Source organism: Nematostella vectensis, chromosome 12, assembly GCF_932526225.1.
Source record: "Nematostella vectensis chromosome 12, jaNemVect1.1, whole genome shotgun sequence".
NCBI lineage: Eukaryota > Metazoa > Cnidaria > Anthozoa > Actiniaria > Edwardsiidae > Nematostella > Nematostella vectensis.
In genome coordinates this window covers 6760291-6778803 of record NC_064045.1, presented here as the reverse complement: position 1 = coordinate 6778803, position 18513 = coordinate 6760291, and the positions used below count along the sequence as shown (strand labels likewise).

The 18513-nt window shown below is 41.6% G+C and overlaps 1 protein-coding gene across 2 annotated transcripts in view; it reads right to left on the bottom strand.

The window, feature by feature from the left end:
* LOC5510097 (transmembrane protein 94) overlaps window positions 1-18513 on the bottom strand; it is a 44636-nt gene that overhangs the window by 4461 nt on the left and 21662 nt on the right. The window contains exons 10-32 of one of the 2 annotated variants that reach the window (XM_048719742.1): window positions 18330-18458; window positions 17604-17720; window positions 16777-17044; window positions 16243-16292; window positions 15933-15998; window positions 15326-15444; window positions 14334-14430; window positions 12415-12520; window positions 11857-11959; window positions 11051-11129; window positions 10687-10769; window positions 9456-9519; window positions 9047-9138; window positions 8461-8518; window positions 8035-8118; window positions 7056-7242; window positions 6655-6767; window positions 6374-6473; window positions 5686-5794; window positions 5096-5241; window positions 4389-4489; window positions 2136-2375; window positions 1074-1216 (exon numbers count right to left, since the gene is read on the bottom strand). In XM_048719742.1, the coding sequence (XP_048575699.1) occupies window positions 1074-1216; window positions 2136-2375; window positions 4389-4489; window positions 5096-5241; window positions 5686-5794; window positions 6374-6473; window positions 6655-6767; window positions 7056-7242; window positions 8035-8118; window positions 8461-8518; window positions 9047-9138; window positions 9456-9519; window positions 10687-10769; window positions 11051-11129; window positions 11857-11959; window positions 12415-12520; window positions 14334-14430; window positions 15326-15444; window positions 15933-15998; window positions 16243-16292; window positions 16777-17044; window positions 17604-17720; window positions 18330-18458 (2654 nt within the window). Of the gene's footprint in view, window positions 1-1073; window positions 1217-2135; window positions 2376-4388; window positions 4490-5095; window positions 5242-5685; window positions 5795-6373; window positions 6474-6654; window positions 6771-7055; window positions 7243-8034; window positions 8119-8460; window positions 8519-9046; window positions 9139-9455; window positions 9520-10686; window positions 10770-11050; window positions 11130-11856; window positions 11960-12414; window positions 12521-14333; window positions 14431-15325; window positions 15445-15932; window positions 15999-16242; window positions 16293-16776; window positions 17045-17603; window positions 17721-18329; window positions 18459-18513 lie in introns of both variants that reach the window. The other variant, XM_048719741.1, reaches the window with a different exon arrangement.

Genomic DNA, 18513 nt, shown 5'->3' with positions numbered 1-18513 from the left:
TTATTGCCTTATACTGGGAAACCATAACCGATATTTCAGACGCAAGCAGCAACAAAATCCAGCAAATATTGCTGGCGAAGTCTCGCCCGACTGACCACGAAGAAAATACTGGCGAACAATTTTTCAGCAACATGGTAAAAAAAGCAAAATGCAAAGCGACTCGCCAGCAATGCAGGTGCTCTTTGCATGAAGCTTGTTGAATCTTGTTTCCGTTTGACGGTTTGGATATGTAGGGAGATAATGGTCGGAGTAAACATTCCAAATGCTACCATTTGTACCTGTGACGCTTCCAGAAGGTTTTCTCTTACTCTTAATATCGAGCATTCATGAAAGCGTCATAACAAATTAAAATAATCTGTTTAATTATTTTTAAACAAATAATTTCTGTACATATCTTGTGCAGTTAACGTTTTCTCAAATAAGGCTGTGCTAAGCCCTCAAGCACCTCTAGAAAATTGTTTTGCATAGACTCAAACTCATCGTAAAGTTGTATTTGTTGATCTTTAACCCAAGCTTGCAACAGTTTACTTGCAGCGGGCCGGCTGAAACAACCGAAATAAGGCAAAATAATCTATTAGAATCCGCGCTATTTAAAGCCGCATTGTCACCAGTTTACTTCCGGAGGTCCGACGGAAACCTCAACCGTTAAAAGACAAAATAATCTATTATATTCCGAGATATATAACACGCCATCCGTTCTATATTATCAACCACAACCTCAAAGAAACTTCCAATAGACACACTACTTACAATATTTTGAAATATTTTTCGCGTTTTCCGTTTAAAATAATCGGAGGTTGTTACGTAATCGACCGGAAGTAAACTGGTGACAGTGCGGCTTTAAATTTCTTCGTATAAAGAAACTCGCAAATATCATTGGTTTACCATAGATTTGTGGTGGCCGAGTTTGTGTTGGTGGCGAGTGAACTCATACCAACCCACCTGTACCATAGCATATAAAGTTACATGTAAACTCGTCAACACCATTGGTTTTTTCGCCACCGATGATGGGGATGGCTTGATAGATTGTGTGCGAGTTTGTTTTGGTGGCGAGTTGCCTAATACCAACTCACCTATAGCCTAGCAGATAGTGACAGGAATAGAAGTGACGTGTGCAGAATCCACGGAGAGTCAGAGGAAAGAGTACGACGCACACAAATACACAGGTCGGGAGAAATCCAAGTGAAAAGTGCAGGCAAAACGGGTTCGCTATACCCTGAAAAAATGAAAAAGATAAATGTTATTTCCAAGATTACATTAAAAAAAGGCCAATCACGCCACCATTTTACGCTCCCGCACAATACAGACTCACTCAAAGAATCCATTTCCATTAGCCCATTCAAACAAGTGACTGTTATGCTTTCAACAAAATATCGTTAATAAGGTATTAAACTTCAATCATGGGTGGTTATTTTGAAGTTCTTGTAAATAAAACGATATCTTTTTAATCGAAAACAACTATAAAGGAGTTGTTGATCGCCATTCTTTAAATAAAATATCGGCTGCCCAAGGGAACTTCATTGTCTAGAAGCGTCTTCGAATCTGGCGATACTTAATAAAGTGCCGTAAAATCGCGGTTTGTAAGCGCCCTGGACGAGTTAAACTTAAAATTAACCTTAAAGGGGCAGCCTCATGGTACTGCGCATGTCTGGAGTCAGTGATTATTGTAGGCTTTCAATTGTCTACAAACAGTTGAACTTTAAGCTGTCAATGCCTTGTTAAAATAATATGCAATATTTTATTAAAAACTATGTTTATTTAAAGTTTGTGGTCATTTCCTTACCTTTGAATTTAAGTCTCCCACATGTACCAAAGGCTCATAGGTCAATATTAGAATTTGACAAATATCCATTGTGTCCGGGCCGGAGAGCTATTGCAAAGCTCTAACCATGACACTGCCCCTTTAAGGAGCTCTAGTCTGCTACACTTTTGTTTTTGTTTCATTCCATATTTTAAGACAAACTGTTTAAAATATATAGAAATAACTCTTTAAAAATAAAGCTTTACACTTCATTAAATTGAATAACAAATACCACAATAGCTTCACCGAATAAGCCGATGGAAATGGATGCTTTTTCACACTTAATATTTTGCTGGGATGACAAAATGGCGACCAAGAGAAATTTGCTGTGTACCTCGAATGTCTTGTCATTGCGTCCAGTCATCATTGACATAAGTCCTTTCTCAGCTCGGGCTCCAATCAACGACAGCCCCAGGAGGGGTACTATGAGGCAGGTTAGCCAAAGCAAATGCAAACCCGTGAGGGGAGGGGGTAGAAGCAAACATTGAGCCAGGAAGTTGATACAGACGAGAAGAAGATAACATGCGAGAATGAACGCGAAGCACGTGCGAAAACCAAAGCACAGTCGGCGAGCCTGAAAATGAGCAAAAGCTGATGGTAAATTTGATGGTGTTCACTATCGTAGTAGTAGGGAATTTTAACTATTAACTTGTTTTTGTAGCACCCAATAGTATATAAAAAAATATATTGACAAGCCTAGTATCTCATTTCTAACATAGCGAACAAGAATGGTCTAGTTTTCAGCGCACACGTTCGCGTTCTCAATAGACAGTGAAACTCGGAGTTCTCAGGCTAAGTTCAAATGTCGTATTATCCGTGAGCTGTATTCAATGTAAATGCATTTAAATGAAGATGAAAGAATCGACTTGATTCATTTGCATGTATTTCATTGAATACGGCTCATGAATAATACGACGTTTAAACTCCGAGTTTCATGGTCTATCGAGGACGGGAACGTGTGCGCTGAAAACTAGACCACCCTTGTTCGCTATGTTAGAAATGAGATACCAGGCTTGTCAATAGTGGTGCACAGGTGCACACTAGTGCACTCTTATGTTCATATGTTCAAGTGTGAATTGTTCGACATTTTGACATAAGCCCAACTTAACAACGACAAGGACATAACGATTTAAGAGAAAAAAAAACAAGTTTTTTTCTTTTATGTCATTATGTCCATGCCGTTATATCGGCCTTAAAAGAGTGCGAGCGCCTATGTTGTTGTGTCATGTCACTATTGTGCACTAGGCATTGAGAAAGACTATCCTCTAGTCTAACGTTGTAGTTTGAAGGAAAACGGCTGAAATGTATCAGACAAAATCCATTTCCCTGCACGTTTTACGTCTGGCTCTTTGAATTCTCAATTGTGGCGCCGTTGGGTGTCACGTTTAAAAGTTGGTTTAAAAAAGAGTTCTTAATAACACCTCTTTTCACGAAAGTTGCAAACTTATCCTAACTTTGTCTTCAACGGGTGCATTTTTGTTTTTGTTTGTTCTATTGGTATCACAGGTGGCCGAGTGTAATAGGGTGTCAGCGTATGGGGCCTCTCACCACAGGTGGCCCGGTGTGATAGCGTGTCAGCGTATGGGGCCTCTAACCACAGGTAGCCCAGTGTGATAGGGTGTCAGCGTATGGGGCCTCTAACCACAGGTAGCCCAGTGTGATAGGGTGTCAGCGTATGGGGCCTCTAACCACAGGTAGCCCAGTGTGATAGGGTGTCAGCGTATGGGGCCTCTCACCCCAGGTGGCCCGGTGTGATAGGGTGTCAGCGTATGGGGCCTCTAACCACAGGTAGCCCAGTGTGGTAGGGTGTCAGCGTATGGGCCTCTAACCACAGGTAGCCCAGTGTGATAGGGTGTCAGCGTATGGGGCCTCTCACCCCAGGTGGCCCGGTGTGATAGGGTGTCAGCGTATGGGGCCTCTAACCACAGGTGGCCCAGTGTGATAGGGTGTCAGCGTATGGGGCCTCTAACCACAGGTAGCCCAGTGTGATAGGGTGTCAGCGTATGGGGCCTCTCACCACAGGTGGCCCAGTGTGAAAGGGTGTCAGCGTATGGGGCCCTTCACCTCCACTGAAAAGGGTTAAAGCCGCATTGTCACCAGTTTACTTCCGGAGGTCCGTCGTAAACCTCAACCGTTAAAAGACAAAAGAATCTATTAGAATCCCCGCTATAAAACGGGCCATCCGCTCTAAATTATCAGTCAAATCCTCGAAGAAACTTCCAAAAGACACACAGCTTTTAGAGATTGTTAAGTATTCGACCGGAAGTAAACTGGTGACAATGCGGCTTTAAATGCCCGTTCGAGACATGATAACTATCTTTCTGTTTCTCGAACCTTAATTTGATTGGTGCACGTAATGTAAGCTTGTTGAGCTTGTGTTCCTCAGCTCCCGGATGGGACATTCTCAATGCGTATTTAAACTGTGAAACGGCTTAGAACTTAATATTTGTTCTTTTTTCTCTCTTCTTTTTTATTCCATGAAAAGAGCCGAATAAGCCATTTTCACTACGGGCCTATGCTCTTGTTTTACGGACGTGCGCTCAATAAAGGATTGCATACACGACGCATAAACAAGCCGATAGTTTACCTCTTTCAGAAGGGTCTTGAATTTAAAGTTCATGTCCCGATGAAATGCAAGCGCACACGGCAGAGAGTTCAACAGAGCGCTCAGCGCCAAGGGGGAGAGATCTGTGGGCGAGAAATATCCATGCTTACGAATGCAGTCATAGTCAGGTGAGCAGTATCTATAGGGGAGGGGTATCCACTATTATTCCTTTCATTAACAGGCGCGTACCCAGGGTTGGCTGAGGGGGGGGGAGGGGTACACAGTCATAGATGTCATATGGAAAACGCATAGTATTTGAAGATTCCTTCAAATAAGGAATGACCCACTTTTTGGCCGCCAAGGGGGGGGGGGACACATACTGTACGCATAGAGCAAAGCAAATATGATTTCCAAGCACACAGAGTACGTATCATCCGGGTAACTACAGAGGTGTGCAGCAAACTAGATCCTTCATACAGCACAGGGCACCCACAAATCCAGGTAGCATACCATTATCTGGGTATAAATATAAATCATAGCTCGCCGCTTTGTTACAGTCGCAACCAACTCAGTACTAGCTACTAGGCATCCAGGCCTGTTTTGTATTCGATTCTGCATTTTCGATAACATAAGGATGAATCAGTAGTTATCGATATTGTTAAAATAAGCAGGACGACATGCTGTCTTCAATGCCCACACAGGGAGCCCAACAGTACAACACAGGGTACCCAATCATCTAGGTTGCATACCATTATCTAGGTCTGAAGAAGACTCGTCGTCGCTCGCTGCCTTGTTGTCCATTATCTTGTTACAGGCCAACTGTGGGGTCCCTGAGCGGAAATCTTTGGGTAAACCCTTGAGGCAAAGTTGCGGAAACATCGGCTCAATCGTCAAACTGGAGGGAAAAAAAACAATAAACCAGGAAGTTATTTAGCTATTTATCTGATTACTATATGTTTCCAGACCGACTTGCTATGAACGTTTTGCATGGTGAAATTTAGTAAGCCCTGGTTGTTTGCTTTAATTAGGCGTCTAACAGAGGCGGATAGAAACCGCCTAATTAGAAGGATTAGCTGATATCCGCCTGTAATAAGACGCCAGTCTTATTTCTCTGTTAGTACAATTTTTAAAAAAGATTACCTGATGTCCGCCCGTAAAAATACGCCAGTCTTATTTCTCTGTTAGTACAATGGTTAGAGAAATTCACCTGATATCCGCCTGCAAGAAGACGCTACTCTTATTTCTTTGTTAGTACAATTTTTTAGGGATTTACCTGATATCCGCCGGCAAGAAGACGCTACTCTTATTTCTCTGTTAGTAAAATGTTTAGAGAGATTACCTGATGTCCGCCTGTAAGAAGACGCCAGTGTTGTCGACGTTAAATGAGCTTCCAGCGCAGCACACCACTTCACCGTGTTCTTGCATTATGGCGACCATCTCTTGCACCGCTAAATGCCAAACGATGAAAAAACACTTAACACTTCAAGTCCTGGTACGTAAATAATAAAGAATTTCCCTGTTGGTGCTGAGGAACACAAATTTCCAGTAAGCGCACATACGTTCCGAAGGAGAAATTACTCCCCATGTCACGACCAGGAATCCGGCCCGTTTCAAGCACATTGAACCATTTTACGAACATCAAGAGGTGGCAGAAGCTCATTGGTAGGATATTTGTTGCCTTTGATAGCCCAGGGGTGGATCTAAGGGAACAGTTTTGGAAGTTGCAACCGCCAAAACGAAGAACTGGTTATACTGGTAGACTGGTTATACCAGTGTGATTTTGTGTTGCACCCTCACCCCTCCCCGGAAGACTCATGAGCCCCCCTGTAGCCCCACCCCCCCTGAAAAGATCCTGAATCCCCCAGTAGCCCCACCCCTCCCTGAAGGTTTCCTGAATCCCCCTGTAGCCCCACCCCCCCGAAAGGTTCCTGTGTCCCCCTGTAGCCCCACCCCCCCTGAACGGATCCTAAACCCCCCTGTAGCCCCATCCCTCCCTGAGAGGTCCCTGGGCCCCCTCTAACCCTTACCTTTAGGTGTGCTGTCCGTGAATAGAGGCACCAGCAAGGGCACATTGTCGACGTTTTGGAGATGTGGACGGATGTTGTGGACTCCTCGGGGAAGTTTAGCCTAAAATTGTATAAATAATATTCACCAACATAACCAAGTGAACAAGATAAGCAAACAGTGTTCTGACGGAAAGGGCTGGAGCTTGTTATAAGTTTGTCATGTGAAATATACTATTTTCTGTACTACAACTGCTGACTAGGACTTATTAACACCGGGATCCCGATGATCTGGGCAAGCTTACCCGGTTGTAGAAGAAGGAGTAGTCGTGGGGTACTGAGTTATGACTGCTAAGTAGGGTCGCACGCTCACCCTCGTCACCAGTCTCTACGTCCAAATGAGCTTCTTGTGAATCTTCTACTACAATAAAGTGTATGAATTATTTAAAATGAGAAACTAAAGCAGGCCAATGTTTTGTATCATACCAAACGTAAAAAATACAATAAGACAAATAATTAATCGAAAAAGTTTTGCGAATTTGTAGAAATTTATATTTGATATAAAAATCGGGTTTTAACCCCCAACAAATACGCGATTACAGGAAATGCACCACACATAATTTGATTTTATTTTTGTGGGGTGGAGGGCGGGGGTTTTAGTGAATTGAGAGCCTTTTTTTCCTCTTCAGTAAAGATTTTTTGGTACCTTTTTCATGATGTCGCATTTTGTAGTCAATCCAACTAACATGTTTCTCTTCACCCTCAGTCCCATGCTCTACGGCTGTCGCCTCAGTTGTGTCTGCCTGTGTATTGCCATGGTCCTGGGGCGAGCTATCATCAAGGGAAATGTGACAGTTCCAGCCTGTCTCCAGTCCCATCCGCTCGGCAAAAACCTATTACACATGAAGCAATCTCGTGAGCTCTTCACAATCATAAATTGGACGTGTTACAGACCAACAGGGTTGTTTGATAAAAAATTATTTGAGCAAACAGCTATGCCTTTTGGATCCTATGGGATACCATGGTCTGTTGTGTAGATGAGCATTAATATGAAGATTTAATACTCAGACCAACAGGGCTTTGTTTAATCCGGTGCACTATTTCTTACCTATCCCATCTAAATCCTGGAATAGCAGACCACTTTACCCAACTCTCAATTGTTGAAATAACCTCACCCCATCTTGAAATACCTCTTTTCACGGCCATCGCACCTTCACCTGGAATAACCCTCTGTAATTTCTCAACGTAACCTTATCAATATGACAACTTAAACCAACAACTAAAACCTCTCCCTTGCATCTCCTCTCATCTCCAAGTAACCCTCTCCATACAAGCATAATAATTACCCAACAACTGAAACCTCTACCTTACCTCTCCTCTCATCTCCATCTAACTCTACATACGAACCGAATAATCCCCCAAAGACAGAAAACTCTCCCTCGCCCCCTCTGCTATGCTCACCTATCTCTCCCCATATGAGCTAAACAATCCCCGAACAACCGAAACCTTTCCTTCGCCCCTCAAGTTATCCTTACCAAACCCACTACATACGGGCTTAACCTTACCTTCCACCGTCTTGACCTATTAAATACCTCCCATACCTGACCAATCTCTCCTCCCTCTCGACCAAACCCTCTAATTCTACTCCTGATCTAACCCTGCTCCATTCGGCCAAACACTCTTACCCTACTCTTAAGCTCATCCTCAGCGGAGAAATGTACAAAGCGGATCCCAGCCTTGTTGAGATCTTCCACAAGGGGAATGATGTCCTGAAAATAGCAAGGAATTGTTACAAGGGGAATGATGTCCTAGTGGTTAGCAGATAATTGTTGCAAGGGGAATGATATCATTGTGATGAGTAGATCATTGTTACAAAGGGAATGATTTCCTAGTGATGAACAGATAATTGTATCAAAGGTAATGCTTTCCTAGTGGTGAGCAGATAATTGTTACAAAGGTAATGCTTTCCTACATGTTAGCAGATAATTGTTGCAAGGGGAATGATTTCCTAGTGATGAACAGATAATTATTATCCACATGCATTCACTGGTTTAAAAAAGGAGTTGTTCATATAACTATCTGTGTTGCCAATGTGGCTTCGTTTATTTTACCTTTTTTGCTTGATACTGCAGAGTTACCATTCCTATGAACACCTGGCCTCCAAGGATTCTTCATTCAGACAAAGAGAATATGCAATAAAAATCATTAATTTATATTTGCATCATATATATTCATTAATGAGGGTTTACATTGGGGATGCTCGAAAAATTCAGGATAAAAATACAGGATTTTCATGACTATTTTGCATCAGTAAAATTTTTTTTTTTAAACTATAATGTCTGATGATACACGCTTCATTATCTTGGTATACTTTTGGCTATGTCTGTCATGCAGTGTTACTAGTAATGATATACCTGTGCTATCTTAGTATACATGTGCTATCTTGGAATACATGCTGTATCTTGGAATACCCTTTATATTGGTATACCTTTGTTATCCTGGTAAACCTGTGTTATCTTGGCATACCTGTGTTATCTTGGTATACCTGTGTTATCTTGGTAAACCTGTGTTATCTTGGTATACCTGTGTTATCTTGGTATACCTGTGTTATCTTGGTAAAGCTGTGTTATCTTGGTAAACCTGTGTTATCTTGGTATACCTGTGTTATCTTGGTAAACCTGTGTTATCATGGTATACCTGTGGTAGCTGTCCGTGTCCGTCACAAGATGTAGTTGATCGAGTAGAGCGTCCACCTTTGTGTTGTCCTCAAAGCTCAGGTCCTTTGCACTCTGATGAGGAGAAAATGCTAAGAATGTAAAGACAGTAGTCATGCTAAACAATTTAATCAGAATTCAACTTCAATAACCGCCATAGGAAATGTCCTCAAATGATGGTTGAATGAGCACTGGAAATCGGTAGCTGGATAGGTTTGGACGCAATTGAATTTGTTTAGAAATTTTATTCATGTCTATTGAGTATAGCATCCTTAAACAAGCTTTTATGCTAGTATCATTTGGATACAATTACATAAAATTATGCAAAAAATAATATAAATTTGCATTGCTCCTCTTCACTTTGTGGCAGAAAAAGTTATCGCTTTACTCACAAATGAAATCCCAGTATCTTCTTCATAGACATCCTCTTCACCATCCAATGACATTTCAGACACGCTGTAAAGAGATCTTAAAATAAGTGCTTGTATAGATTATAAAAAAAACCCGTGGAAATGAAACCGCCAACATCATTTGTTTATGAATAGCTTATAATGATGCGATGTAATTCACCATCAATATCCTTGTCTTGCGGCACCGTGAGCAATGCAATTCAAGGAATGCTGGTTTTATGTTTGTATTGTTTGCAAGGGGAAGGGGCTAATTGCGAGCACTCCAAAAGCGCAAATGATAGAAGAGATTAGGATTCCCGCTTTTATCAGTACAAGTCTTCGCTGTAAACTATCGATAGAACAAACTTTAGAGAGCGAAATTTCAGTGATTTCAGTAAAGTAGAAATTTTCCAATTCAGTTTTCAATCATCATAAATGTCAAAGGCCACTTTACCACAGATAAGCATATCGATGGTTGTTTACCATTTAATCAGAAATTCCGGAATGAGATCCCAGTTTTTTTCAAGGATGCCATAATGGTAAGTAAAAGTTTCGTATATTCCAGAATTTCCGGGGTGACTTATGTACCATTTGCTTCTGTACCCTGACCCTTTTGGGGTCCTGGGGAATAGTGGTCGATGAGGGCCTCGGTCAATTATTCTACGCAAAACTTTCCGGAATTTCTGGTATCCCAGATCAAAGTGGACTACTTCTTAAGCAATTCCACATTTTCCTGAAATTTTCCAGTGGGAGGAATCTGTACCATTTACAAAATAATCAGAAGTACCGGAATGTCCGATTAAATGGTAAACAACCCATATTTCCACTTTACACACACTATCCAGGTACCAACCCAGGATTTGCTGAAGAGTGCGCAGTCATAGGTATCGTATAATAAAGGGTAGTATTTGAAGATCCCTCTATAAGAAATGCCACAATCTTTGGCGGCAAAGGGGCCTGCTAATACCTGAGCCTGCAGCCCATCCATCTTCCCTATCTCCCTTCATTCATGTGAACTGTGGCAGCCAATAAGCCTATAGTAGTTCGGATAAGACCCCGTATGTTTGTAAATTCAGAGCAGTTCATCCCATGGCTGTAATTCTAAATAAACTCGACCACGTTCCTCTTCATTCCTCCTCCATTTCCTTCAGTTTAACAAGAGAGTTTAATGTTCTTATCCCAAGGTAGCAGCTTCGTCTGCTTTCTAACTTCTTTTTAACCGTCCCTGACGAACCTTTCTCCTTCGCTCTCACTGCACGATATCCACTGGAAAATGGGGGGAATCCGGAAAAACGCGTCAGACGTGCAATGTGGGACCTGTAGACAAAAATAGCAATCCAATCATATTATACCTCTATTTTCAATTTCTTGACTTTTTCTTGTGAACATCTATAAAACCGTCAACCTCTTTGAAGCGACCACTTTACACTGTCTCCAGGGCGGCCGCTTAATAGAGATACATTCATCCATTAGACCAAGGGAGATTAGTTATTTGGTTAATTTGGTTATCCGGCATGATTTTGACTTTTTTTTAGCTTCCCGAATACCACCCTTCAATAATGCAGGTGCCTCTTTAAGATTTAACATTTATTACGTACCTCGCTGACTGGACGATACGAAAAGGCGATGCAATAAGAGGACATACTGTTACGCTGGTAGAAATCCAACACTTTCCGACTACAAGAAAGAACGGAAGGGGATAAGTCACATCAGGAGCACCTCAGAGAGAAAAGTGCTATATAAAAAAAAGGGCTTTGCTTTGGTAGTCAACAAGTTATGGCTTACCAGGCCCGTAGCCAGGGGGGGGGGGGGGGGGTTCGGACGAGCCCCCACCCCCCCACCCGGCTTGAAGGTCCGCTCAGAGCAAACAAAAATATATAACGTTTGGCTGGAGATGTACCGCGCACATCAATATGTCTTTAAAATAGCTATAAAAATATTTTTATAACAATTATCTTTATTATTATCGCTATATGTTAAAAAGTACCCTATTAATAACATTTTAGATTGATTGCCTAATGTTATAAGGCGAGGAGAGGGGTATACCGGAAATTTGGTCCTCTAAAATGGAAAAACGAAGCAACCCCCCCAAAATCCTGGCTACGGGCATGCTTGCACTTAGAACTTTATAAAGATCTTATTTGTCTTGTGGCCAGTTAGGGCGGTAAAAGAGCTAATCGGTTCTTAACGCAAATGGATGAAGTATACAATTTTACCTTCTTATAATAGATAACAAAGAACGTCATCAAATAACAACTACAACTCTAACTCCGAAAACTTGAGCTCAAACCCTTGCTCTCTTTCTTCAGCCGCGAAAGTCACACAGGAAAGATAGTTCTGCCTCGTTTGGGAGCGCTTCTTGACACAACAAACCCTAAATAAAATTGCCCATCAATCAACCCACCGATCATGCGCTGTGATAGGGCACAAATTGGTGCCATCCCAGAAATCTGAGCAGGTGTCGATTACAACGTCTGCAGTCCCTTGGGTCAGCAGTTGGTGTGCTCCTGTCGGAGAGACATGCGCATGAAAAGTTTCAGACTGTGCAAGTTTGTACTGCTAAAAAAGTGGAACCAGGCCAAAAAAAATCCTTGTAAAGTACTACTAGTAGCAGCAGTACTATATATCTGTTTTAAGTAAGTAACTTAAAAGTGTGATACACTTAAAAACTTGTGATCCTAAAAAAAATGATTTAAAACGATATAAATAAGCAGCAACAAAATGATTATGATATTAGTGATTAATACGAAAAGCCCACTACTCCCCCCTCTCCCGTCTAAGGATTGAGATGATAATCCCAAAAGTTGACAGCTGTCAATCTTGAAGTTCTCCCTTCGTCAAGTTCACGAAAATATATAGGCACAGTGAAGTTGACACCACCAAACCAAGTCAAGCTCCAAAGAAAGGTATGTCCGCGGCGCCGGAAGAATCAGGAACAAGTGAATGTAACGAATTAGCTCACCCGTATAGGACTCCTTGACAAGAACAGACGTCATACTCGGCACAGGCCTTTCTTTGCACACGGCCAAGTACGACGAGGTCTGGAGCGAGAAGTTTGCCGCTGGAACCTGAAAAAAATGTATTCTTTATAAAAATTATTTTAATGACGTAAAAAAATTGATTTTTGCTACTGCGATTTCGAGTATGATTTCGAGTGACAAAATACCTTTCGGCTTCCCGTTTTAACGTTTTCGTTAAAATTCAAAACTTGATTGACGGGACTCAGAATCAGAGTTCTCAGAATACGGAGTCTCAAAACCGCAGTAGAACTTCTGAAGATTAAAGGGGCAGTGTCATGGTAAAAGCTTTGCAATAGCTCTCCGGCCAGGACACAATGAATTTCAGTCAAATTCTCATATTGACTTATGAGCCTTTGATACATGTGGGAGACTTAAATTTAAAGAAAATGATCACAAACTGTCAATAAACGTAGTTTTCAATAAAATATTGCATATTATTTTAACAAGGCATTGACAAGACATGAACTTTAAAAAGTTCAACTGTTTGTAGAAAATTAAAAGCCTACAATAAACACTGACTCCAGACATGCGCAGTACCATAACGCTCCTCCTTTGAGCAAGAGATTAAGCACCAGATTAATAATCCCATAAAGTTACTTCTTTAATTCTCAAGGATTTTTAATAAGTAAAAAAGCCGGTTAAAATTACTGCTCGACAACCCAGGAAAAACAGCAAAGGTTAGTAGCAGCGTGCTTGAAATACAGTGAAATTAGAGGTCTTCCGCTAGCAGTGCGAAATGCAGTGAAATCCGAGGTCTTCTGCTAGCAGAGTATAAAGTTAAATCCGAGGGCTTCTGCTAGCAGAGTATAAAGTTAAATCCGAGGTCTTCTGCTAGCAGAGTATAAAGTTAAATCCGAGGGCTTCTGCTAGCAGAGTATAAAGTTAAATCCGAGGTCTTCTGCTAGCAGAGTATAAAGTTAAATCCGAAGTCTTCTGCTAGCAGAGTATAAAGTTAAATCCGAGGGCTTCTGCTAGCAGAGTATAAAGTTAAATCCGAGGGTTTCTGCTAGCAGAGTATAAAGTTAAATCCGAGGGCTTCTGCTAGCAGAGTATAAAGTTAAATCCGAGGGCTTCTGCTAGCAGAGTATAAAGTTAAATCCGAGGTCTTCTGCTAGCAGAGTATAAAGTTAAATCCGAGGTCTTCTGCTAGCAGAGTATAAAGTTAAATCCGAGGGCTTCTGCTAGCAGAGTATAAAGTTAAATCCGAGGGCTTCTGCTAGCAGAGTATAAAGTTAAATCCGAGGTCTTCTGCTAGCAGAGTATAAAGTTAAATCCGAGGTCTTCTGCTAGCAGAGTATAAAGTTAAATCCGAGGTCTTCTGCTAGCAGAGTATAAAGTTAAATCCGAGGTCTTCTGCTAGCAGAGTATAAAGTTAAATCCGAGGGCTTCTGCTAGCAGGGTATAAAGTTAAATCCGAGGGCTTCTGCTAGCAGAGTATAAAGTTAAATCCAAGGGCTTCTGCTAGCAGAGTATAAAGTTAAATCCGAGGTCTTCTGCTAGCAGAGTATAAAGTTAAATCCGAGGGCTTCTGCTAGCAGAGTATAAAGTTAAATCCGAGGTCTTCTGCTAGCAGAGTATAAAGTTAAATCCGAGGGCTTCTGCTAGCAGAGTATAAAGTTAAATCCGAGGTCTTCTGCTAGCAGAGTATAAAGTTAAATCCGAGGGCTTCTGCTAGCAGAGTATAAAGTTAAATCCAAGGGCTTCTGCTAGCAGAGTATAAAGTTAAATCCGAGGGCTTCTGCTGACAAAGGAAAATATAGTAAAATCCGAGGACCAAGACTCACCAAGACATGAAAAATGAATATCAAATATGAATTGTATTGGAACAGGCTTGTTCCGTTGCACTTGGCTTGTTACTTACAGCTGACGATTGAACAGCAAAGACGTACTGCTCTTTGGAGAAAAAGCTTAGCACCCGATCCATAAATCCGATCTCTTTGGCAAGAAGACACAAACACCTAGAAGGGACGAACAGACTAGTTATGCTGTTGAAGAGTTTCCTGTTAAATAAATAGAATAAAATCATTATTGCGTCCAAGAGCTTAAAAATATCACACCCTTCAACTCCTTAAATCTACGAAAAGCCCCACTCCTAATTCGCGGGCTCTGATCTAAATTTACAAATTCCCAATATATACTGTTAATATTCTATATTAGTCTATAAAACTCGAGAGCCTCGCAAGAAAAAGCGATTTGATTGGTTGAGAAACTCGGGATAAAATGCAATATACACCTCCTAGGAGGTGGATATTTTCCTGCGCCACGAAATCAAGCAAAATGGCGGGTGTAACAGTCGATTTGCAAGTGTTTCCGAAAAGAAAATTGCTCTAAAGCTCGTTTATATACTAAAACAATTATACAATTTCCATTTCGGCGGATAGTGGCTTTAAAAATATCTACCTCGGGCCTTTGGCTCTCAGTAGATATTTCGCCACTACCCACCTGAATGGAAATGGTATAATTGTTAACTATTTTGTTCTATATAAGCACATATTATTCTTGTAAATTTATTATTGTATGTTTATGTGTGTTATTTCAAAACCAAGATTGATTGATTGATTGATTGATTGATTGATTGATTGATTGATTGATTGATTGATCGATAGATCTAAGGATAACTTTCTAAGCAATCAATATTCAAATAAAGCCAAAACAACGCAACTCGGCCACCAGTTATCACAATCTAATTCTAACGGACAATAGCCAATGATAATGCATCGTGAAAGCATAGAATATTTCAATATGGGCACGATACAAGGAAATTTAAAGGTGTGTAAATAGGCTCCAAGCGATTAACGTCACGTGTCAAATGTCCATTATAGCAACAGCACCTTTACAGCAATACATTCTTACCGCCTGTGGCTGGGGACTGGGGCGAGGTTGTATTTGAGTGACAGGTGCCCAGTGCAGTCAGCCAATCGCAAGTTGCGGACTGGGGACGAGCACGGTGAGTTCAGCAAGATATTGAGTCCCTGGAAGAATAACCAGCACAACGAACTCAATGACGACAAATAGTGAGGGAAGAGCGAACGTCAGTCACTCTGTTGCACTAAAACAAGACTTACGAAAGTTTTTCCTGTGCCACCAAGTTCAATTTCAAATTCAAGTTCAAGACTTGCACTGAGAAATCACGTGACTTTTTAGGTAGCAAACTCGCGCGCTCCAGATTTAAGCGGGAAAATATAAACAACAACAACACATCGACAACTGTTATTCAGCGCTCACGTATCAACTATAAGTTTTTTTGTCAGAAAGATATTAATTTCGTTGAGATTTCTTTTTTTTTCGTCGCTCTCCGGCATGACGGGCGCAGCCAATGGTTGTTTTGGCTTCAGTTTGCCACTCAATCGTGACCACACGTGACTTCATACGTGACTTCACAGGTGACTTCATACGTGACTTCTCAGTGCAAGTCGCCTATTCAGCGTTCATCGATGGTTACAGGTGTTTATGTTCTTACCAGTGGTTTAAGAGAGCTCAAATTGTCTTGCCATCTTTTGTCATCAAAGCGTAACCCAAACTGACTCTGAAAACAACGAGGAATAACTTCAGAGGAGTTGAACGTTGAAACGATAATTTGGATAGGAATACCACCATAGAAAAGCGTTTCAGTAGGGGATCTATGGGGAGGATTAGGGGGCTGCCCAGGAAAAGTGTTATGTGCCAAAAAAATGCCAAACAGAAATAGCAACTGAGATAATCGGTGAGAGAGTCTGTGCATCCCCCATATTGTCATTAAGTCAAACACCCCTCGTTTACCCTGCGCTTACCTCTGGGTCGTTGCTGACATTGAGAACTGCTGCTCGGCCTTTAAAATTCTCTGAAAAATAAAGAACGGATGTCAATAGGGGACTTGTGCTAAGAGATCACGTGACTGTTTTGGCGGCAAACTAGCGCGCGCTCAGGCTTTTAGCGGCAAAATAACAGCAACAAAAAGCAACTTATTCAGCGCTTACAAAAAAAGCCAGAAGTCTTTATTCAAAAAGGGTTTAGTTAAAGATTTAATTTTTTCGTTGTTCTCTGGTGTGGCGGGGTTGAAGTCATTTCTGAATTTTTTTTGATTATTTTGTTTTGAATTTGCCACCCAGAAAGGTCACGTGATCTCTTTGCAAGTCCCCCATTGTCTCTTATCGTCTCCATTTCTCCACTTCTCCTAACTTTCTCGCGCATCGGCCACCTCACGAACACTGAGCTTGAGAATACCACGCTCTGCGCCCTCGGTCCTCAACGCCCCTCAATACTCAACACGTTCTGGACCCTGAAGACCACTCCACTTGAGAATACAAAAAAAATCGGCGACCAACCTTTTATTTTGACCCCATCCGGTGCAGCAACCGCATCATCATCATCGTCATCATCATCATCGGATGATGAAGATGACAGGTCGGTCGTCTCCTCTCGGCTCACTTGGCGGCTAATATCGCTCTCCCACGTGGAAGAGCTGGTCTTGCGCCCTCGTGCCTTCTGCTTCTCACTCTTACTGCGCGCCTTCTTGCTTTGTAGGAAGAAGACTTTTTCTACGGAGGGGTTGGGGAGGGAGAGGATACCAACCTTGTCGACGCAGCACCACACCTGCAGCATTATAACACACCTTTGTTATTGTTTTCTTTTATCATTGAAGGGAAACGATTCGATAAAATCTCGAAAGAAATTTAAAAAAATAACGTTAACAACTTCATATACCAAATTCAATTTAAAATATCGCTTAAGATTCCCCTGATCGGCCGATGGAAATGGATGCTTTGTCACACTTGGTAGGATGACAAAATGGCTCTGCAAACCAAGGTCATGACATTAAGGCACCAGCTTCACAATACGACGGGCTCTAGCGTGGCCACCTTGACAGTTTTGTAAAGTAAACTGATTAAAACCAATGAGGATGCGAGAAACGTGCTATATTTACTAGCCAACCAGAGAGGCAAAAATGATCCAGTTTACACGAGAGAACGACGGGATCTTCCTAGTGTTATCATGTGTTGTGTCGTTATTATGATATCTTTTATATATAAGTTATGTATAATTTGGTGATACGGACCACTTGGACGTCCAATCCATCCACTCACATCTTTCCCCCCAACCCCCCCGCCCCTCCCCACAAAAAAAAACGAATAATAATATAAGTAAACCTGACCGTGATGCTGCCGAGCACTTGGAGCAGGTTGGTGGTCCTGGGGAGAGACGAGCTGCCTCCACGCACATTATTCCAAAAGTAAGGCATGACGTCACTAGCAGCCACTTGCCTGGAAGCCTATAGGAAGAAGGGAAACGAAGGGGAATGTCAGGGAATAACAGACGATTCCAAGCTATTGGGATAAAACTCTGAGTAATATCTCCAAAGGTACTGTTAAGCTCCAATAACCGACACCTTTTTAAACACCTGATTCCCAATCCAAACTCATTGAAACTCGTGTTTATAAACTTCCATGCCGGCATCAGTCGAAATTACTGGTACCCTTGGCTCGACTGAGCACAAGACAATGGATATGTTGGCAATCTATTTCATAACACTACCCAACATTGCTGGCCAGGAATGCTGCCAGGGTTTGAATAGGGCTTTAAAATGTACACGTCACACGTCACACTATCTCGTCTGTGGACTTCTTTGAAGCTCAAATGTTGCATTTGTTTTTTCGTTAACCGCTTTTCATTAGAAATTTAAGCGGAAAATTCTAAAATTACTCGTCTCTAATCGATACAAATAAATATCTGTTGATGGTTCTTTTGCTTTTGGCTTTAGTTTGCTGAGTATCAAATAGAACGTCGTAAGATTACAATAAGATATATCTTCATTAAATTATTACAACTTCCCTTACCATACATCACCCCAATTTGGATTCTGCTCTTTTAAATAGCATACCTTGTAACCGAGCGGACTACCATTCTTCAGTCTCTCGAAAAGCACTTGTATTCGCGCTGCGCCGTATAAGTTAAGGCCAGTCCACAAGAGGGGGAATGAGAGCGGAAGAAGGGGAAGGACAGAGTAGCCCTGAAAAACAACATAGAGGTTCAGTCCATAAGAGAGGGAATGGAGAGCGAGAACA